General features: G+C 40.1%; 2 protein-coding genes across 2 annotated transcripts in view; one reads left to right on the top strand and one right to left on the bottom strand.

Moving 5' to 3' along the window:
* Positions 1 to 5,370, top strand: part of HPGDS (hematopoietic prostaglandin D synthase) — a 29,600-nt gene extending 24,230 nt beyond the window's left edge. Inside the window, exons 4-6 of the mRNA XM_059470347.1 lie at positions 1,144 to 1,253; positions 4,254 to 4,352; positions 5,015 to 5,370. Coding sequence (XP_059326330.1) covers positions 1,144 to 1,253; positions 4,254 to 4,352; positions 5,015 to 5,179 — 374 coding nt within the window. The 3' untranslated portion in view covers positions 5,180 to 5,370. The remainder of the gene's footprint in view (positions 1 to 1,143; positions 1,254 to 4,253; positions 4,353 to 5,014) is intronic.
* Positions 5,371 to 7,265: 1,895 nt separating this feature from the next.
* The window catches only part of SMARCAD1 (SWI/SNF-related, matrix-associated actin-dependent regulator of chromatin, subfamily a, containing DEAD/H box 1), a 40,494-nt gene continuing 24,795 nt past the window's right edge, over positions 7,266 to 22,964 (bottom strand). Inside the window, exons 10-24 of the mRNA XM_059471016.1 lie at positions 19,589 to 19,791; positions 18,329 to 18,419; positions 17,053 to 17,152; positions 15,487 to 15,546; positions 15,190 to 15,265; positions 14,616 to 14,751; positions 13,603 to 13,740; positions 13,202 to 13,297; positions 12,656 to 12,773; positions 12,280 to 12,401; positions 10,984 to 11,172; positions 9,994 to 10,112; positions 8,909 to 9,091; positions 8,124 to 8,233; positions 7,266 to 7,822 (exon numbers count right to left, since the gene is read on the bottom strand). Of these exons, the coding sequence (XP_059326999.1) occupies positions 7,761 to 7,822; positions 8,124 to 8,233; positions 8,909 to 9,091; positions 9,994 to 10,112; positions 10,984 to 11,172; positions 12,280 to 12,401; positions 12,656 to 12,773; positions 13,202 to 13,297; positions 13,603 to 13,740; positions 14,616 to 14,751; positions 15,190 to 15,265; positions 15,487 to 15,546; positions 17,053 to 17,152; positions 18,329 to 18,419; positions 19,589 to 19,791 (1,803 nt within the window). The 3' untranslated portion in view covers positions 7,266 to 7,760. The remainder of the gene's footprint in view (positions 7,823 to 8,123; positions 8,234 to 8,908; positions 9,092 to 9,993; positions 10,113 to 10,983; positions 11,173 to 12,279; positions 12,402 to 12,655; positions 12,774 to 13,201; positions 13,298 to 13,602; positions 13,741 to 14,615; positions 14,752 to 15,189; positions 15,266 to 15,486; positions 15,547 to 17,052; positions 17,153 to 18,328; positions 18,420 to 19,588; positions 19,792 to 22,964) is intronic.

Here is a 22,964-nt window from a genome sequence, read left to right as displayed (position 1 = left end):
TTGGTACAACCTACTCCTTGCAAGAGAGGAGAATGAGGAAAGCCCACCTGGTGATAAAAAACAGTGGGAAAACCTGCCTTCCACCCAAGATTCCTGCCTCCCTGGCTCCTGTAGGGAGGCTGATCTGGAACCATGCTCCTTTTTCCAGTCTGAAGTTCAGATTTTTTTTGATTGACTTGCACCAGTGACAATGGCTTGGGATCTGGAGCACATTTCGACCATGATGGGCTCTTCCCAGAATTAGTCATGCTGTCAGCTACAGGAGGAAAAAAAGCCATTCATGGAAGGGAAATGATATCTTTTCAACTTCATAGTGAAAACTTGCTAGTTCTGTCATTAAAATGAAGAAATGGCATTTTTAGGTGCCCGACACCAAGAGCTCATAGCTGAAGGATCACAGAACCTGAGGTCCAAGAGGACAGGCATAGCCCTCACCTTCAAAAGCACAAAGTTTCAGTGAGGGAGATGACCTGTCAGAGGTAGGGCATGCAGTCTGTGACCTGAACCTGCCTGGAGGTGAAAGCATAGGTCTGTGAAGTGACAGCTAGGGAGAAAAAGTAGAGACATTAAGAGAACTGCAGGAAAGCCAAGGAACTACAGGGGAGAAAAGCAGATTTGTAAACAAAACAAAGCTTGGCTGAGGTCCCTGATTACAACGAAAGAATAAAAAGTAGGCAGAATGTCATGAAAACTTTCTGAATGGGGCTGAGAATATAGGGAAAGAGAAAGCAGACTCTCACAAGTGCACTTTTGGAGAATGTGTTGACCAAAATGGAAAGACCATGAGATGGAGAAGGATGTGGAAAACTGGGATGGACAAAGATTAAAGGAAAGCAATTTGTGCTGACCCTTGCTGAATGTGTGGTGGAAAGCAGAGACGATACAGAAACAATGTTCAGGCTGGGGGCTCAGGTAATGGATAGAACAACTCAATACTTTGGGTGGCTGTACAAGGCTAGAACTGGAAAAATCAAAGGCAGATACAATTGCACCTAGATGCAAAGAGTGAAATCCACATTGTTAGCTTCAAAAAGACCTGGAGAAAATGTATGTTTATGAAAATATTCACAATTTACCTTTGGGGCATCAAATATTCCTTCTGCTACTGTCTCTAAGGTCCCTTCATGTGCTTGCTTCCCGCAGGTGTGGCAGGCCAGACGCCTGTGGAACAGGCTTTAGCTGATGCCATTGTGGACACCATCGATGATTTCATGACACTGTTCCCTTGGGCAGAGAAAAATCAGGACGTGAGAGTAAGCCAATCATTAATTAAACAAAGATGGCTTGTAAGCCAGAATCCTGTATCTGAGCATCTGCTCTGGAGACACTGATGGGGGTCAGCCACTGGGTTCATCACCTCAGCTCAGCAAGGCTGACTCAGTGGTTCTTCCTTGAGGCTGATCCCACCTCCTCCTTCAGCAGGTTGTTCTCACCCTTGTTAGAAACTCTGAGGCCATCAGCTTGAACCAAGGATGGGCCTACACCAAACTGCTCTTCAAAAGGGCAAAGACAGGACCCTTCCACCCCAGCTGGCACTGTGGAATTCCTCTCTCTTGTTGCAAGGAGCCTATGCTCAAATCTTTCTGCCAACTCAATAAGATAAATAGCCCTTTAGTGTTTCCGCATTTTGATTTCTTCTAGGTGTTCAGTAAGTATCAATGTTCAATAACATCACCTGCCAGGGATGACTGCTTGTCAGGACAGCAGGCACTGCTAATCAGGGCAGGGAGCACAGCCCTCACCGTGCTTTTCAGATGTCACAGCTCACCTTGGTCCTCTGCAGTGCTTCTGACACCAGGCTGTGGTGCCATGGCTACTTTAACACACAGTCACAGGCTTGTCCTACAGCATTTGGAGTTCCTTTGGCATCAGGCCAGTGCCTCTCACCAGAATCCCAAAAGCAAGCACACAGATCAGTTTGCTGGGAGACAAAGGTAATGGATGATTTCACTCCAGCATTACAAAGGCTCTGCACAGCTCTGCCCCTAGCAGACAACCTGACCCTCTTATGGAAATGGAGGTGTAACAACAGCTCTCACCATAAACTGCCAGTGAGCCACCTTCCATTTGTTCAAAGGCAACAATTCAGATCATTATCTGAAATGCTTAATATGGTATCTTATTAGGGTTATTATTGTTAGAGTATCTTATCATTAGGTAATGAGATACCCATTATTAGGGTATCTTATTGCAGAGAACACAGAGTAAAAAATGGTGCTCCAAACCCATAATGAATAAAGAAACAATATGAAAGTACTCTGAAGTCTTGCCGGGGAAAACCTGAAATTTGGAGGTTTAGTACTTAAAAGTGTGAATTACTTACATGTCCAAGTGATTTCCTTAAGTTTCCTTGTTTGGGGAGGGTAAGCTGACTCATGAGTTTTAATCATTTCAGAAGAGCCACATTCCACCACATGTGCTGGTGGCAGAGTCAGCTCTGCTGCCCTTCCATGGGGAAGCTCCTGTTGTAACTCCTGCGTGTACCCAAGCACTTCTCCAAAAAAGGACCCAGATCGTGTCACCAGTGATTAATTTAAACGGGAAGAGCTGGCAGCCAACCCAAATGTGCCAATCCGCACGTATGCATGCTAAATTATGTGCTGGGGCCAAGGATGGTCGGGAATCTCACTTTCCCACGCTCCCAACATTGTCCTTCCTCCCCCTCTCCTCCCGGATCCGCTGCCACCACCTTGTGGTCAAAAAGGCATCTCAGGTCGCACCAGGCCAGATTTAAGTTTTGATTTTTGTTTGAAGCCAAAACTCCTCCCCAGGCCTGACCAGTGCTCACAGGAACACACACCCAGGGAATGGTGAGAGGATGTGTTACCTCCATCTAGCCAGCAGCAAAGAGAAGTTTAAGCAAACCAGGGGAGCAGAGCTGGAAGCTGCCCGTGGAAGTTCCCTCCGTACCAGGCACAGACTCCCCCTTCACCCCACGTTCCCCAAAACACAGCTGGCATTGCAAAGCTTTGCACCCACCACTGCAGAGCTCCAGGGTTGAGAAGAGCAGGTTGTGCCACTCCAGAAGAGGGATCTTGGTTGTCCCCACCAGCTTCACATCTTGGCTCTGCACTCCTGTACTTGGGGAACGCTGTTACCATCACAATCACACAACAGCTTGGGGTTTTCTTTGCAGGGTAAAACGGTGGGGAGGGGATCAGTTACCTAAAAGAAAGGAAATACTACAACCCAGGGCACAGATATGAGATTTCTGGACTGCAAACTCCCAGCTGATACTTTCAGTCACCTCATCCAGTTACTAAGCTCTTAACGAAGCAAAAAATTACGTCAAATCTTTGATCATGCCTGTAGAAACACTGATTTTATTTCAGCCTGCATTTAGGTTTCTGCCTCATCTAATTTTCTTTTTTCACCTGTTAAAGCTGTAGAAATAATTCCATTCCTGTACACCAGTGCTTATTTACCCAAGCCTGAGCGTGTTCCTCCAAAATTAGGCCAAACACAGTAACTGCAAAAACTGTGCCATGTGAGTTGACCAGATGATCACAACAGTCTGCAGCCTTAATTATTTCCATGCAGGTGAGAAAAGAAAATCAGAAACCATTTTCCTCACCAAAGAAAACAGCTTAGCCTTTTAAAAGCAGCCTTAAGCCTTTCTGCTATGGGGAACAGCCTGTAGAGAACCACCGCCATAACCTCACTAAGGCCGGAGCCTTTAGCTCATCCTTTAAAAACAAGTTTTAGCCACCTTAAATCTTACTGCTGTAGGGACAAAAAAGCAAAATAACATGAACATTAAAGCTCAAAGATAAATCAACCCCACCAAAAGCTCAAAACCCAAGTTCCACATCTCCCATAAGAAAGGTTGATAAGCAAAGATAACTGACCAGCATCTGACTGACTGCGTGGAAAGACTGAGCACAAGGGATTCTGGAAATCTGAGAGTCTGCACACTAGAAAAGATGACATTCAAAAGAGTCGCTTAAAAATTGCTATGAGACATTAGCAATCTGTCTTGCAGCTGGATTCTTCCCAAACCTATGGCTGAGCTCCTGCCTTGCCATGGCTGCGTGCTTTTCTGTTAGCACATCACCACAAATATCATGTCAGCATCAAGGAGCACTCAGGTGTTCATTAAGGAATTGGCTTTAAGTCATGGCTCAGCAAGCCATGAATGCCATGTTTTGGTATCTAACCCTAATCTTTTTCATATTTCAGCTTTCATAAATAATAAAACCTAAAAAATTCAGTTTTGCTGACTGCTGTGCATCTATGTTTTGCTCTTCCACCAGAAAAAAGCATTTGATGATATCCTCACCAACAAAGCACCTGAGCTACTGAAAGATTTGGATACTTTCTTAGGGGATAAGCAGTGGCTGGTGGGGAATTCTGTAAGTATAATTTTTGTTTCTCCTATTCCCATCAGATGGCCAGAAAACTCAAGTAATGGCCTATTGCTGAATTTCTGGGTTTCATGTCAGGCCATGAAGGAACTCTCCCCACACTCTGAGCCCTTTATTCTTACCAATACACAACTGGTTGCTTAATTGCAAAGTGAAAATTGTTTTCCACAATATTAGAAAAGTGAGGCAAAACAGGACTAGGATCTGCATTTTCTAAAGCAGAAAATGCATGTTCATAAGTACGTTGACACAAAACATTTTAAATGCCCTTCTTTGAACTTGTGAACATAAATTCATGACTACACAGAACCCTGTTTATCATCACTGACTTATTTATAAGGTAATACAAAAAAACCTCTGTATAAACATTGTACCTTTTTTACCCCAAACTTCTTTCTGCAGCAGTTTCAGCAGGAAAGACTAATATTGTAACACAACTAATATTTGTAGCCAGGACTTGATTTGAACCAATATTTACTGAAGTCAAGCCTTGCCTTGGAACCTAACTACTAGCCCTGTAATAATGGGCTTTAAAAAAACCCCAACCCCAAAAGGAAAACTTTAAACAGATAAATTCAGTTTTTGGGAATTGGTCCTGGCTTTTGAGATTACCAACTAAAATTTACTGTTTTCTGTCCCATTTCCACTAGGTAACATGGGCTGATTTCTACTGGGATGTGTGCAGTACAACACTTCTGTCCTGTAAGCCTGACCTGGCAGACAAATACCCCAGGCTTTTGGCTCTCAAGGAGAGAGTGCAAGCACTGCCAGCAATTGCAGCCTGGATCCAGAAAAGGCCAAAGAGTGTAATGTAGATCAGCTGCTCAGAGAAACAAATGCTTCTTTAGTTTTCAGTGTGACAAACATCCTAAGTTATCAACTTCTAAATCATTTAAATTAACTTCAGATGGCTGTGCTGTATCAAATCAAAATCTACCACTTGTATCCACTTGCAAGAGAATCTAAAATACTGATTTAATAGAGAAATAAATATTGATTCACAGAAGTGTGGTTGCAATCACATTCTCCCTCTACTAACACAGTGCTTCATCAAACCAAATCATGTTTTGTGAACTCTTAAAAGGGAAAAAAATATTAATACCCCTTCATGGAGAAGTGCAATCTCAACAACATTTTGCCTACTGCAGTCTTCCAGTCTAGAGGAAATCAAGTTAAAAAGAGAGGGCACATGTGTGGAACACTAAGCAAAAAAAAAAAAAAAACGAAGAGCCACTTCATCAGTAAAATTCAATGGCCTAAAAAAAGTGCTTGAGAAGCTTGAGGTTTATGCTGTGCCCCTGAAAAAAACCAAATAAAAACCTCCAAAACAAGCCAAAAAGCAGTTGTCCAGCTGAGCTGGGGCCCACACCAGCAGCAGTTCTCCATAAACACACCAGCTGCAAAAACATTTAACAACTTGGTACCTATGCCAATAAGTAGGAGAGACAAACTGAGGGTCAGTGGTGGCAGCCAGGTTTAGAACTAATGAAGGGTTTGCTCTTCCAGGACTGGAGAAAAGGCAGGTGGAAATCTTGGCAATGTAGACTGCTGTGGATGAAAGTGATTTACACAAACTCAAGGGGAGACAAGTGCTTGTGAGAGGTCTCCATTGTGTGGTGTAAGCAGAAAAACCACAACAAACTTGGGCAACACTCCATGCTGGAAATCGCCACTTTGGGGAAGTGTTTCCCTTCACATTTACTTTCCCCTCCCACCTCAAGTATTATTTCATTGCATCATGAGTGATGCCAAACAACCCCTCAGAGAGACAACTCAGGTATTGTCAGAACAGAAAGAAACAACCTTTACTCATTCCCATCTTCACCTGCTTTGCAACTCCCTGTGTGCTTTGCTCTGGCCCTTCATACACTTTTCCTTCTTTAGCTCCCAAAACTCCTCTCTTCTTCAGCAACTGACTCCAGAGAGTGGCTCTGTGCTCTTTTCCCTCTGTACATCTTTCCCAATCAGAAAACCAGAACCACAGAATAGTTGAAGTGACCTCTGGAGGTCATCTGGTCCAAGCCCCTGCTCACACAGGGCCACCTAGAGCCAGCTGCCCAGGACTGCATCCAGTTAGTTCTTGGCTATCTCCAAGGATGGTGGCCCTGCCATCTCCTGAGACCCCAGCTACAAACCGTAGGAACAGTTACAAGGAGGAAGGGCAGAGTTCCACAGCACCTGCAGACAGATACTGACCCCAAGGGTAACCACTGCTCCTCCAGAGCTCAAAACAAAAATCCCAGACACATCCAGAACACCACACAACCCACCCTGAAGGGCAGGGATCTTGTTTCAATCCACACTGGAACTAAGCAAGTGAGAACACACAGGTACAACTGGATAAGATTTGGGTTAGCATCGTGCTCAACAGAAACACACACCCTAATAAGCTGTAGCATTAAACACCAGTGGTTCTCTGTTAAATCCCACTATTTAGCTCAGCAGAACCAGTGGAAATAAAGAAGCATGGAAAACTGTTTCTTACCCATATCCCTTCTCAAACAATAGACTACATCCTCACCTTGTTTCAGTTGTGCATTTTGGAACAGACAGCACAGCCACAGAACATTTCTAGGAAAAGCCAAGCAGTTGAGTCCAGACTTGGAAAACAAGTTTTGGAAAAGCTTTAATTTCCCCACCATTTTGAATTTGCCGAAATCATGTACAGTTGACCACAATACCCACAGACTTGACCAAACCATTTGGCAGGAGTTCTGTTTTTACAATCAATACCCTCACACTACTGTAATTAGAGTATAATGACACACTGGTAATTAACTACTGCTGGACAAAGCCAGGTCAGTTCAAATGGAACATTCCAGCTGGTTTGAGAGCTAATTGATTTTTAACATGCACATTATCATCCCTCACCTGCCCCAAACCACTGCAACCACAAAAACATTTTGTCAATCTATGGAATTTTATTGGAACAAGTTGATACAAAATCAGTACGTACATCAAATGAACCAAAACAAGCAGAAACAGACTCGAGCATTGTCAAATAAGGCACGTATAAAAAAATCTACACGCAGAATCCAGTGAAACAGACAGTTTATATATATATATATATATTTGGAGGTAGAAATAATTACAAAAATACTGACAAATCTTAAGCAGTAGCAGATTTGTTAAAACAATTACTACTTCGGTCCCCATTTTCAAAATTGATCTGTAAAACCTTTATTTAGCATCTGAGGTTGGCACATTTGGGTCATTTATGCTTTTAAGCATCAAAAGAATGCTATTGGTGTTAAAAATTTTCAATATCATGAGCAATAAAACAAAGAAACTACAAAAAGTTATAAATGTTCATAAAACTCCTGGTCAACAGTAATGTAAGAGTCCTTGGGATATCTCATCACATTTCTTCCTTGAATTTCACAACATATTTACATTTTAGAGACCCAATGAAGCTTTCAATAGCGTGGCTATATCTGCTGGAATGGTTCCTTCTTCTCCTGAGGAATAAAGAGAAGCATTAGTACAGCTTATAATATTTTACATAGATAAAAGCCTACATCCCCCAAACTAGTAAAAAAATCCTCTGCTTGTAGGACTTGGTTGCTGATTTCTGGGTCAGACTCAGAGGGCATCTCCTGTCAAATCAAAAACAGCCAGCAAAAATACATCTTTCTAGTTAAACATAAAAAGCCCCAAACAAAAAAAGGCTTGTCTGCATGAAGAACATTCTTTTTTTCAGAGTAACATATTGCAGCTTTAATTTATTTAAGTGGTCACCATTATGTGCAAGACACCCACCTGATTCTGCTGCAGTCATATCTTGTTCTAACTTCAATTTCTGTTGGCTGATTTTGAGCATGGTTTCTTCAATAGTCCCCTTACTGATGAGCTTTATGACTTGTACTTCTCTGAAAAACGACAAAAAAATCCATTTGACTGGTTTGGATTAATGTAAAAGAGAAGGATGCTATGACTTGGCCCAGCTGGCTGGGGTTTAAAGCAAGGATGGGGAAATGAATCAGAGGGCAATATAAAGAGCTTCTAGATTTTTCTCTGGAATAACTGTGCTCTGTATTGCCAGAAAATGCGTTTTCTCCAGCACTGCCAGCCACTGCAAATATCTGGACAGTCACAAAAATATCCATTAATATAAACAAGTCCAATTCCCCCTATTTCCCTTTTACTGTTGAATACAGTTGAAATTCCATACATTCTATGGTTTCACTCTCTAGGATAGGGTGACACTTAAAAGCTTAGAAGTCTCCTGAAGAGAACAAACAGCTTGGCCAGATAGTCCCAAAGAATTCAGATCTACCTTGGAATAGTTCTCAGCACCAGAAATTTAAGAATTATGCACAGTTTGAAAGTTATAGTGAACTAGGAAAAGGAAGAAAGTGTAAATAAAGGTTTGTTCTGCCAGCAAAATGGACTAAGACTATTATAGTTCCTAGCTCCCACACAACCCACAGCTGCTCTACACAAGTCTCTGCTCAGAACTTTTAATGATAAATATTGTCCTTTTAGCCTCCTTTGAGAGCTCTCCTCCAAGGAAAACCAAGCACTGTAATTTGAAGAAGTCTTACCGTGTCTGCCCCACTCTGTGGCACCGGTCTTCAGCCTGCTTATCGTTGTAAGGGTTGCAGTCAATGTCGTGAAGGATAACAACATTGGCCGAGGTCAGATTGATGCCCAGGCCCCCAGCTTTGGTGGACAGAAGGAATACAAATATACCCATGTCTGTATTGAACTCATCTATCAGATGTATCCTGCAGAACACAAGACACCATGCATCAGGCCTTGGAAAACACTCCACACCGGCTCCAGAGCTGAACACAGAAGTTGGGATGGTCTTTTGGAAGAGAGGGCAGTGGCACTGCACAGCAGCTCCAAAGTACAGATGTTATGCAGCAGGAAAAAGGTACCAACAGTCTTCTGCAGTGACCAGAGAAATACAGAGTGACAGATGGATAGCAAAGAGTGAAAAGAGGGTTTGAAAAAGATTTGTGATGATCACAGAACACAAAGAGTCAGTGAGAGGACAACGCAAGACTGAAATGAAATGAATGGAGAGGCAGGGGATGAATTTCGCTTCATGACAATCTCTTGTACTAAGTGCACATGCAAGGGCAGAAACAGGTATCAGCTCTACATGGGAAGTTACACCACAGCAAGAATGACAGTTTTTTTGAAATGAAGGAAAAAGCATCCAAAAAAAAGAAAAAAATCTTGAAAAATTCTGTCTTTTAAAAAGAAAGAAAACCAGTTCAGCTCAAACAAGAAAAGCATTGAAACATTTTCAGCTGCAGGGACAGACAGAATGGTTTGTCCTAGAGAAACAAAGGAATGTATCTGCCTATTGTGAAAGAGATACACTCTACTTCCAAGGAATAGCCACAGGAGTTATGACAGGCTGACACAGAAATCAAATACAACAGGAACTGCTGAAGACACATATTTTTCATTTCCATGGCTAAGACTGTTAACCCCACCACCTAAACATCATCTTTCAGCCTCAGCCTTACTAAGGTGATCTGAAATTCAACATTAAACACCTTCTGTGGTCAGTGTCCAGTGAGCACAGACTTCTGTACTGGAAAACAAAGGTAAGGATCCAAAGTCACCTCCCCTTCTCCAACACATTCTCTCATTTTTGCCAAGAGTCACATACCTCTCTGAAATTTGTGTTTTTCCATCCAGCCTAATGTATCTATGTTGCCAGTGTTTTAGAAAAACTTCCAAGATGTCCAGCATCATAGTGAACTGGCTGAACAACACAACTCTGTCACCCTGAAAAGGACAAAGCAAAGCAAAAATTTTGAAACGTGTCAACTATGAAGCATAAGAATTCTTTATTGATGCAAATATGTCATTTTACTGTCACAGAATCCCTGTTTTCCAAAATAAAAGACTAAGCTGAATATCATCAAGTCCGGATTGACTTGCAGTGCAGATTCCATATCCAGTAGTTCTGCTGCATTAATTCACCGTCTGCTATTGCAGTAATATTTTAATTACTTTGTACTTAGGTGGCTCAAACAAATCACATATCCAATGCATAAGCAACAGATCACTTAATGCATAAACATCAAAATACTTCATTCAAAACTTAAATTTAAATATTTCATGTAATACACAGAGTAGCCCTATTTTGTCTGAAATAGTCAGATCCACAGCACCCCCCTGCTCAAATTCAGGATACTCTGAAGCAATATGGGCACACAGTTATTTGCAAAATAAACCTATTTGAATCTCTGGGCAGGGCTTCAAGCAGGGACCTCCTCCTCCCTTTCCACGTAACACTCACATGATTATTCTAATGTAATACAGTTATTCAATTGCCAAGAGAACGTCCAAATCCAGGAGGTGTGAAAATTATGCAAGACCCCATATATTAATAGAGTAGTTAACTTGGGATGAATACTCTGAAACCTAGTAAATTGGGAAAATTTATTTCAGCTGTCTCTAAAGTGATGTGCATACTCAGGGCTGCACATTAAAAGCTGCAAGTGTTGCTTCTCAATTCTGCACATGCACTAAGTTACATTGTCAAACTCCACAGCAAAGCAACTGGGTTGCATAGAGAGCTGGCAGATATTAATTTAACCAGTTATTTAGAGACACTCTTTGGACACGAAAAAGCTTCAGCCATCTGTAATACCTTCTCTTTGAGGTCAGAGAGAATGTGTTCCAATGCTCTAAACTTTCCAGAGTCCAGGATCTGATCCACATCTAACATGAAGTCATTGATGTGAGAATATTGCTTACAAAGCACGTGCAGCTCAAAATCTGTCATTACTGCCATATCTTCAAAGATAAGGTCAGGGTTAGCATCACAATGTGTGGGTTCCTATTAGCAAAAACAAAGGGAAATAATGCAATACACAACCTCACCAGAGAACTAAAAACAAAACCACCACACAATAACATCCATAACCTCTGCAAGAAAAAAGTAGCACACCTAGACATGGACAAATGCTAGAGCTTGCCTCATGCAAGCAATGAAAGAGGAAATCTCAACTTCAGGTTTATAGGAGAGGATAATTACTTCACAGTTTAGCTCTCACAAGCACTTATACTGTCAAAAACTTGAGAAGAATATGCTAAACCTTCATAAAAATTACCTATTTCCCAAGCCCTATGACCTTTTACCCCTTTTATCAGACCTCTTCCCCTGAAGACACATTCCCTAAAAGGGAGGTCCAATCCTTGGATAGATGGTAGAAGACATGGAAAGCCCAGCCCAAGAGGTAGGGTGGGTAGAGGGATGCCATGCCTGGAAGAAAGAAGAAAAAAAAGCCACATCTGGACAGTATGATGGTAGGGGAGTAAAAAGGAATAAAAATCTTTCACTGGGTCACTTCTTGCTTCCCCAAGCTTGTCTGGGGGGGTTTCACTTTAAAACAAAGCTGAAGAATATTCAAAGCCAGCTGCAACATTTTTAGAACACCTGCTGCATGCTGAGATTTTTTTTTATATTTTAAACATTACCAACAATTTTCCCAAGCTCCTCAGCTATTAACCCCTTACAAATTAAAAAAAAAATCCTTAACAGATCAAACTTAGGCCTTCCCTATTTTACTTCTGTACTACTCAGTTCTTGCTACTTAAAAAGCTGCTAGACTCAAGTGCCCACCTAAAATTTTTTCCATAAACACTTCGGGTTCAAATTCTGGGGTGGAAGGAAGAGGTGCTAAAGCAGAGTTTATGAAAAGGAGATAATTGCAGACCCACAACGGTTCTCTCCATTCTGATGATACAAAAATCAGTGTTAAATACCTACAGAGCTTGATTAGAGCACTGAATAGATGCAGAGAAATAAAAAGCAGCAACAATGAATGAAGTATGGCAAAGACACATTTTTGACCAGAAGCCTGACAACAAAACACACAAAGAAACAAGTGTGCACTAGAAATTCTGAGCAATAAAGGATTGCTTCTGAATCTCATCCCCTTACCTTGAGCATGAGGGTGGACATTGTCCTGAGCTTTTCATTTGTGTAGTACTGACGATGCAAAAGTGGGTGATTGGCCATTTTTCTAAGTTGCATCATTGCATTTCCCATATCAGAGTTTTTCTCTGTAAACAAAGAAGGCATCTTTGAGCTACTATAGAAAAGAACCATCTGAAACACTTACTTTTCTCAGCAGAGCTTTGTTTGCAAGAACTCAGTTTGAAAATTCACCTATTACCTGAACTTCAAACAAATTCATAGAAGGGATATAGACAGTTCATGAGCATTAGACATTTCTACAAAGCAAAGACTGTAGTCATGTTCAACATATGTCTCAGCATGACAAAATCCACCGAAAGGAAACGAGGCCCTTACATACCATTACTGTTAATGGTTTTCTTGAGCTTGTTTAAAAGAGCCAAGTAGAGTTGTTCCTGTTTATCAGACATGGCACACAGTTCAATGAGATCTTTTTTGGGAGGTAGTTGTTTAAGGACCTGACAAAACAAAATGATACCAGATAAAATCTGTATTGTCCTGAACCATCAGTAATTCTGCACTGTCTTGTAGCTGTTATGAAACTCTGGTAATTCTCCTCATCCCAGCTCCTTTGACTGCTTGCAACTTCATTAATTCAGGCAGCAATTCAACCCAGGTTTGACCTAGATTATACATGAACGCCCCCATCAAGTAACATGGTCTGTACACTCCCGAACTGCGTGAAATAATATTTATTACATGCAGCACTGGGGATCTACTCTCCTGCTAATCAGTGTTACCCCCTTCAGGCCACCGAAGTCTGCAAGTGCCCATTAACATTTTCTAAGATCAGTAAGTAATTTCATTTCATATTATGGTGTTGGGTCTCAGAGATGATCAGGCTTTTTGGTAACTCAAACCCACCATTCTAAAGATAAAATGTTACCTCATCTTTTACTCTTCTCAAGATGAATGGCTTTATTATCTGCTTTGCATGTGCAATTCTCTCCTTCTCATATATGCTTTGTTCTTCAGCACTCTTCTAAGGAAAACATTGAAAGAATTCAATTGCAGAGTGAAGTTTTCAGCTGTAACACCACCATCTTAACTTCTCTAACTTGACGAAAACCCCAGCCAAAACAGACATACTTGACCTGACCATTAGTACTCCAAGATATCTTGTTTCAGGATATTTTAATTTAAAAGGCTTACTCAATTATTTAATTTTCTAGATTTTCATAATCACATTACCTTTTTCCATAAGATACCAGTAAAACAGAAGCTACACAGCAATAGCAGTCTTCTGGCAAAAAAGTTATTTTCAAGAAGAGAATTCATGGTACTCACTGTTTTTGAAGAGAACATTCTTCGAATTTCACTCGTGCTACTGCTGAACATATGGGGCATGACAAAATTCAGGAGGGACATCAATTCCAACAGATTATTTTGAACTGGAGTCCCCGTTAGCAGCAAGCGATTCTTGGCCTGTTTGTCCAAAGTGCAAAGACCAAGGAGAAACATTTGTCAAATGGGCTAGAAAATATTATTGGCAAAAAACCACAGCTATGGAGAAGTGAGAAAATAAACTTGGTTTAAATGATAACTATTAAAACTTATAATATATTTGGAACTCATGGAATAATTTCCTTGTTAAGTCAACAAAACTGTTTACAGATCTGTGGGGAACTGTGCACCAATTTAAGACAATTAAAAAAGCATTCCTGGATCTATTAGGCTTCTTCTTGATTGTTCTGTTTGGGCTTTGTTTTGGTTATTGTTGTTGGGTTTCTTTTGTTGTCTGGGGTATTTTTTTCTTCCTCCTGATGACTGTGCTAATTGCTGCTCCCATATCAAGTTTTCTAATGTCATACAGTACTTAAGCACAAGTTTTGAATTGCAAGTACAAGCACGTTTTATTGCTTAAAGATTAGCTTTTTAAAAAGGCTATTGATGAAAACATGAACTTGAAAAATAAGTTGCAGTAGTCCTATCAGAGCAGGTCCTGAAGTACAACAAGGTTTCAGCACAAGTAATCAGAACAGCATCTTTAAAATCTTCACTACTATGGGATGTAATGGGGAATTTGCTTAATACTGAAACTCAGGCACTACCATCATTGTAATGATGGTACAGGAAATTTATTACATTTCTTTGGGAGCTTTTGTCCCAGAAGTGATCACAGTGCAGGATCTACTCCTTAGACCACACCAACACTTAAATCCACTTGCATACTCTAGTTCCTCTAAAGTTAGGTGTATTTGAACATTACAGCTAATATTCCATTTTCCCCCTGCTTGTAACTACCAAAAAGAAAAGCCAGGAGCTGTCCCCTCTAAGCCAGCCATAACCAAACCTCTTACATTAATTGTCATGAGGTGCTGGTAGCGGATGGAGCTCATGTTCTTAAGCATGTGACCTTCATCAAAAATTGCATAGTTAAGCTTCAGCCTGCGGAACAGTCCTCGATCTTCTGAGCTGCTGATTGCAGAGTTGTATCTGTCAGAGACAAATATCACCTGCACTTAGTCTCTCTCTGAAAATGAATGCACTGTTATCACAATTAAATTAAATTCTCTAATATTGATAACAGTTATGGAGAAAGTAAATGAGGGGCAGTAGAACTGCCTGGAAGTAACCAATCACAACAGAGTTCATTACTGGCAAATTATTTCAGTTTACTTGATGAGCCAATGCTCTCAGTAACACTTCCTAAAAGTCTGCTGAAGTCTATTACAATGTAATATTATCTCTAATACACATGCTGACAGACAGATATCTAAAGCACCTATGACACAGTATCTCTTACATAATCCTAAAACCCTAGTTAACCATTATGCGAAACCCAGCTCCTAAAATTGTCTGGTTTCCTGTACCACTAGAGGTCAGCAGGCCCTCACTAAAGCTCCCTGTTTGTGGTGTTTTAACTGCACTTACGTAGTCACAATCACGTTGAAATCAACGACTTTATTGTGAATGTCCAACCTGAGATGTTTCCTATCTTCTTGGGATCCTAAAGAAGGACAAATCATAAATGATTACAATTAAATATATTTATATACGTTAATTGTTATATGTAACAATTAAAAACACTGCAGAGAAATCACTCATCAATAAATCTGTGTACTTCAACAACTGTCTTAAAACAACACTGCCATGAGCAATTCATCTTTTCTTACACTGGCCATGTAAGCAACTTCATTACTGGATTAAGTTCTTAACTAGATTCCTCACCATAGTAAAAGAGGACATTCAGTTCAGGACACCACAGATGAACTTCTCTTATCCAGTTATCTGTAAGACAACATTAAAACAAAACCCAAATAATTTATAATTTATTATGTCTTGCTGTTTCACACCTCAGCATCAACCCAAATATCTGATTTTAATGCAAATCCCTTTAAATTCTCCTGAAGGTTAAGACACATTCTGCCTTAAAACTGGAAAACTGCTAAGTAAGAAACTGAATCTGCTAAGTAAGAAGCTGCATCAACCCCAACTGGGCTTTAGTAGCTCAACCAGCTTGCACTTTAAACTCCTGCAGGAACAGGCCCTGCACGGTCTGTAACCACTGTGTGAAATAAATACAATGTGTAACTTGGCAGCTTGGTTTCTTCCCTAGACAGTTAAATCCCCAGAAAGCAAATCCCTTAATCTGTCAGTACTTGCCTGCAGAAGTATGTCACCAGGAGAGACAGTGCCTCTGGGAGCAGGCAGAGGCCTGACATCCCTGCTGTGCAGCTCCAGGTGTGCAGCAGCACAGCAGCCACAGGCAGCACTGCTGTGCCCAAGGGGAAGCTGCCTGACAGCCAACACAAGTGCTGACCCCAAACCCCAGTAGAAAGGGGATTCTGCTAAATGCCACTCGGGAAGGGGAGGGACCCAGCTCAGGGGTGAGAAGACACCTCTGGAATAGTGTCAGGAAAACTCCAGGAGATTGCACTGCCCAGGCATTTCCAACCTGTCTCTACAACAGGGACTCAGACTGACTTCACAAAAGCACCTTTGTTCAGGTACTACGTACACCTCAGGTTTTAAGTGATATATGCATTATTAAGAGTTGTTTTTAAAAGCAGGTTCCAGTGGAGTTTGAAAGCACACTAAAAATGAGGATTTCAAACTTAATCTGTACAACTGGGGACTTTTCTGATGCATCAAGAGCAATTTTTGAAGCCCAGGTAAGTATTTTATATTAAAAGCAGCATTTACTTTCTAAATACAACTTGTTACTTCCTTCATCATTCAATAAATCCAAATTTTACTCCATCAAGAACCATTTTCTGCTCAACCTCATCCACTTTGCTAACATTTGATTCCACCACACTCTCTCCAATTTCAACTGAGGCCATACAACCATCAGAACACACAAGTAAAAGACAGCTTCATCATTTCAGGATTTTCATCTGCTTTGACAGATGCTGTAAAGTAAAGACTAAAAAAAATAGTGAATATTTAAAATGTCATGAAACCTAACCCTAAGCACAGCCTGAAGACTAACAAGTTCAGCCAATATTCAATAAGTAAAAAGACTACTTTGCTACACAAGTTCAGATTGTAACAAGCAGCTTCATTTTTTTTGAAGCAGACAGATTGTCTAAAGTTCCATGCTAAGTCTAATTAATTCAGAACAAGCATGCCTGCAGTATGGTCTGCATTCCAATTCAAATCACTTAAGGAGCTGGGTACCATCATAAGAAAATCAAATTTTCTTTCATAAAATTATCTTTGCTTTACAAAATGTCCATGACTGGTTTGGTTCTTTTTCCCCTAACAAAACTATTTTTGAAGGTTGTAACTTACCTAACGTTGAAGCTGGCACAACTATCAAATGGGGACCTTTATTGCCCTCTTGGTAAAGATAAGCCAGAAATGCAATAGCTTGAATTGTTTTTCCTAAGCCCTAAGAGAAAATAAAACCATTTAAACAAAATTTACAATCCGCGTGACAAAATTGTTTTGAACTCATACAACAATTACAGTGTAGTGATGGCCCAGTAAAGATCAGAAACCTGATTAGAAAATAGTTCTGACTAAACAATTTTATAGAAGACAATTCCTTCGTAAGCTCAACCTCAGTCAAATTTCAATATCATTGCAGCTCAATATTTGAACAAAGATTCATCTTTTCAATTAATGAAGTCTTTCATCTTATTTCAAGTTCATCCCTCAAATTACCTCCAAAAACTTACCTTCCTGAGCCAATGGTGCAGAAAAATGATTATTGGGAAACTAAATGCTAATTTCCATTTGAGCCAGTTGTACAACTGGCTATTCCAGCTACTTCTGAAGTGGAATTTATTATTAATTAATATTAATTAATCAGATTAAAGATAAGCCTATATTTTCACCAACACTCACTTTTCCTGAATTAAAAAATTAAATTAATTAAAAAATTTTGTGTATTTACCACAAAACCCCCATATTTTTACTAATATGAAACGTAGAGAAGTTGAGAAACACTGCCTAAATAACAGCAAAGCAAAGCAGTGCTTTCATTCATGGTTCATCAGAAGAGAAACAACAGCCAGGATTAAAAACAACAGACCACAAATTCAGAAGCTGCATCACTAAGTTTTTCCTTTGTACAACTATGGGTGGTGTCAGCATTTAACAAAACCTCAGTTCAGTGTTGATGAGGAGCGCCATGACAAGAGATGGCGGAAATGCTGCTTCTGGAGAAGCAGAGTTTCTACCCACTTGGTTTTCCTGTATTGTCATCTGCCTGTTTTGAAACTGGTGAAGAAATTAAGAAGAAGGGGGGGTCACTACACTAAATGCTGTAGAATTAATTATATTTTTGGGCAAGGAGCTGTTAAACTCAATGGTTTGAAAATGAACTGTTGTGGTAGAAACTGGTTCCATTGCAACAGAAGATACTATGTGATTTGGAAGTGTCCATCAATCTTAGGCTACCTTTGATTTCCAAATGGAAAGGAATTCAGCAGCTTCTAAGATCTTGGAGAACTGTTTGCAATTTAGGATTACTTATAATCTCCTGGAGGTTTCTAGGCAGGGATTTAACAAAGTCTTTTTTGCAAAATTTTAACAATTCTTAGATAAGCAGTTTCACACTTACCATTTCATCAGCCAAGATGCCATTCAATCTGTGCTTATACAGCAGTGCCAACCAGTTCAAACCAATCTTCTGATATGGCTTCAGTTCCAAACTGTTAAAAACAAGCAAGCTTATTACCACCTTGTACTTGTTTCTCCTTGAAACACAACTTTACACTTATGGTAATCACAGACTGGCAGACTTAACACTGCCTTTATTTTAATGCACTCCTGACCTCTCTGTGTAGTGAAAAACACAAACTTATTTAATCAGTCACCTGTACACAAACTGAGCTACTTATCTCCATTTTCACAGACCTTAAATGATCAAAGAAATACTTCTCTTCTACAATCAGTGATACACAACCAGATAAAAGCAGTTACAGAACTACTTGTTTCTAAAATACACAATTAATTAAGTGGCATTTTGCAGCTGCATCCCTCATTTTGCTCTGTTGTACAATTACTGTTTGTGTCAGCACCAAAGAAAAACCCAAACACTCAACAGCAAGTCACCCAGTTCAGCACTTTTTCCAAAGAAGAAGCATCACTGATATCCTTCCTCCTAAGACTTCCTGCTTCGTCCCAGGCTTTATTTTCACACAGCTGAGAAGCTTATGCTTCTAGAACAGCATCCAACTGGAATTCAAGCTGCTACTTTAGCCTTTCCCACTACACCCCTACATTTTCTACCCCTTAGAATAATACCCTCCACCATATCCATATCCATATCCATGTCCATTTCCATTCCTCCTAATATCCATTTGGAGAGCCTTACTGATTTACCTCTCTGAAAGAAATCCTTCCCCACAACACATCCCAGCTGCCACTCTGACTGGATACAGAGTTCCAGATTGGTACACCTGCACTTCCTGACCAATGTCTTTCATTCATCTGATAAACCTGCCCAGTTTGCACAGATTTGTTCAAACTAAGCATTTTTGAAATCGAATCTGATTTGAAATCTGTCCCCCATTACAGACACAGGTTTTTTGGGTTTTTATTTGAAATAAGTTGACAACTCATGATTCCATTGCTTAAGGTTAGATGTTACATTCACCAGAAACTGGAGGAAATAAAACACTGTTACAATTTTTAATGCTCTTTTCCTGCCCTCCAGCTTTCCTGATACACTTAAAAAACATGTTAGATTCTCTCACTGAAGGCTACTAAGTATCAAAAATCTGCAACTCTACATTTAGAGACCACAGTTCTGAAAATCCCAGTCTTCAAGAACACCTTATTGTCCAACACCCTTCTAAAGGATAAAAGTGAGAGATACCTGCGATTCAGAATGGAGGGTTGCTCTATGTTCCATCCACATCCTCCATCTCTAGTAATCCTGGTTACCTGTTTTGTCAGCTTATTGGAAATGTCTTCACATTTATTCATGAGCTTCAGAACCACATCCCTCTCCTTCAGCAGAATCTTGCAGTTCCACACTATATCCTCTGACAAACCAGCAGTCTTTGTCATTTTTGTGAACTGCAAAATAATAATAATTAAAAATCTATGAACACTGGTAATAGCAATTGCAGTGAAAATCCACAGCTGCTGCAGGCAATAATTCAAGTAGTAGACAGCAACAGCATCCCCATCTTCTCTCAAAATTCCAAATACTCCTTACATTTGGCCTGCTGCAAACTGTAGGAATCCATACTGAAGGTCATCATTGCAGCTCCTCATAGTATGAAACTTGAAATCGTAAGTGATAAAAATTCTCTGAAGAGTTACTAACATAAAATACAAATGCTTTAAACTCAAAATCCTCAACAGGAGGCAACACAGTGCAAAGGCCAGCTTTGAAGGCCAGGCACCCTAACAGAACAAAACCCCAAAAGGAAGGAAAAAAAAGAACTGATTCTCATTAAGATGTCCTTTCAAACAAACCCTATTAGACACTAAAGGCAGAAGATGGAAGCATAATGTAGGCATCAGGGCAAGCAAATGAACCTATAATGAAGGTTGTTACATTTGGTTATGGGTCTGTCTGGGGCTCAGCATTACTTGGTTCCAGTTCTAACTCTACCACAAAGGTAGACAAAGGGACTTGGGCATTGTGCAGGTATTTTGTGGTCATCAAGCAGTGCCAGTACAAAGCAGCCTTACTTCCACCACTTGCTTCCTCAAGTCCACACTATAAATACACTGTATTTCCTTCCTCTACATTTCAGACCTTCATCACAGTATGAATATTTTACATGTCAGAGACAAGCAGCCTCAAGTTGTATCAAAGCAGGCCCCTCAGGCCCATCAATTCCTCCTAAATTCCATGTAGAGCCACCTGCAGAAAGTGTAAAATCTACCACTAAAAATATTTCTGCAGTAACTGGGGTCATATTTGTAATTATGGTATTTTCTCAAGTAGTTATGCATATTTCACTGTAAAGAATAGGCTTTTTTTTTGTTTAATAATGTATTTAAAGAATTGAAGAATACAAGTTGCTTTGGATTCACCATTCTTGTATTAAAACAGAAGTAGCTTTCACACAGATTTTTCTGGATTTTAGACCAGGCATCTGTTAAAATTTAGTGCAAGACTTCATATGTACTTATCCTCCAAGAATTCCTTCCATAAAAAAGGAGTCATATGAGCCAGCTATTATGTGTTAAGTAACTCACCAATATTGTCACATTGCAGAGTAAAAGCAAGTTTTGTTAAGGTGAAGACTATGACCAGATTACAAACAGAATTTAAAAAACAGCTTTCATTATAAACATATTTAAAAAATAACCAGAGTGAGGCAATTACAGTCCAGGGGTATGTTTTTGTTTGTGCTTTTTTAAATTTTAAACAAATTCCAGAAAGTATACCAACACTCCTAGGTTAGACCAGGCTAAGATACACATTTCAATACCTGTAAAGAAATTTTCTAAATAGACACCTCTATTTAGAAAAAAAAAAAAAGAACACAGTTTTTAATAGGTGCCTACAAAATTTCGACATTTGTTTTGATGACTAAAGCTTTGGCTGGCATGAATAGAAATCCTGTAATGCATAGATAAAGGTGTGGAGAATTGAGCCATCTGTTATTAACAGAAATTGTATTGTTTCATGTCAGCACATTAACATCCATGTCCAAGTTGCAACAAGCAATACTTTAGCCACTGGTTTGCATGTGAAACACAGGGTGTTACCCTGCTCAAAATACTGATCCACAGGTGGCCTTTGTTTTCTAGAGGTTCTGACATCCTCCCAAGTTCAGCTTTTCTCAAATGAGGCCAAAAATGTAAGGCCATCATGGAAACTGAAGCCATGAGCTTTCCCAGCACACCTGGAATTGCCACACCAGCACACTCTAACTGAGCTTACTCCACCTGCAAGATGATGAAGGCTTTCCCTTTAATGCCTAAGGGTGAAAGTCAGCCTCAATCAACAAACACCACTTCCACTGTAAGCAGTTTTCCATTGCTAATCTGATGCATTTGCTGCTTCCCTTCAGCTGGCTTTGGTGCAGTGTGGTTCTGGAGTTGGGTTTTTGGGGCAGTTTGTACATGTGCAGCCAAACAAAATAAGATAACAAAGATGGAGCTACTGTCCCTTGAGTCTGTACCTCCTAGCTCATACACTGCTGCAGTGCACAGAATAGGATGGACAAGTACAGCAACCTCTGACAGCTCAGCTCTCCCATTCCCCTCAAAGTGGTGCACTGTGTCAGCATTTCAATGTAACACTTTCCACTACATTTCCAGAATATGCACACTAACTTGTGTGTACTCTCTAAGAATTTCTGTAGACCACAAAGTCTTTAACTGCTAAGTAAAACAACTTATTTTGTGATAGAATAATTCTGTGAATGACAAAAATGAGAGGATATAGCAAGCCTTACACTGATACATATGTTTTTACACTAAAAGGAAATCCAAACAGGTAACAGTCATACACCTTCAAAAAAGAGAAAGAGAACAGGATTAAACCCTCTCCAGTTCCTCTCCCACATTTACCAGAAGAAGCAGAAAACTGCAAGACCACCAACCCAGACCTCAAAACCTCAGCTGAGCTCCTCTGGGAGCCAGTCTAGGCTCTGCTTTTTCTTCTTGGCATGTAGTGAAGGTAGGCAATCCCACAGTTGGGAAATGAGAATATATTAAAATATATTCAGCACCAACAAGTCATATAAAGGAGTTCTGATGAGGAGGAAGGGCAACTGGAGCCCAGAAGTGCTTTCATCAAGGAAAGAAACCATGCTGTCTGCTGGCCCACAATGTGTGCCAGTGGAGTATCATCAGGATCCCAAAGCAAACAGGAGAGAGAGGTGAGAAGCCAACACAGGAGACTGAGGGAAGATCTCACTGCAGTTACAACTTCCTCACAAGGGGAACCAGTAATGGAATCACAGATCTTTTCTCTGTGGTGACAGGGACAGGACGTGAGGAAATGGCCTGAATCTGTGTCAGGGAAAGTTGATGTTGGATATTAGAAAAAGATTCCAGGTTTCCTCCTGGAGAATGTGCTTGACCTACACTGTAGGCATTTCTAAACTGCCAAATGAATTATTCTTTGTAAGCAAGGACAATTTCAGCTCTGTCCCATTATTTTGAGAACCATGTCTCCTAAGTTTTTTATATGTGTTTTAAGCATTACTAGATCAAGTTAAACACTTGAAATATCTACTCCAAAGACTAAGTATTTCCAAGTGCTCTTATTAATCTTATGA

The sequence above is a fragment of the Ammospiza nelsoni genome, chromosome 4, assembly GCF_027579445.1.
Source record: "Ammospiza nelsoni isolate bAmmNel1 chromosome 4, bAmmNel1.pri, whole genome shotgun sequence".
NCBI lineage: Eukaryota > Metazoa > Chordata > Aves > Passeriformes > Passerellidae > Ammospiza > Ammospiza nelsoni.
Note: the sequence above shows the minus strand (reverse complement) of the source record. Positions and strands in the feature narration are given on the sequence as shown.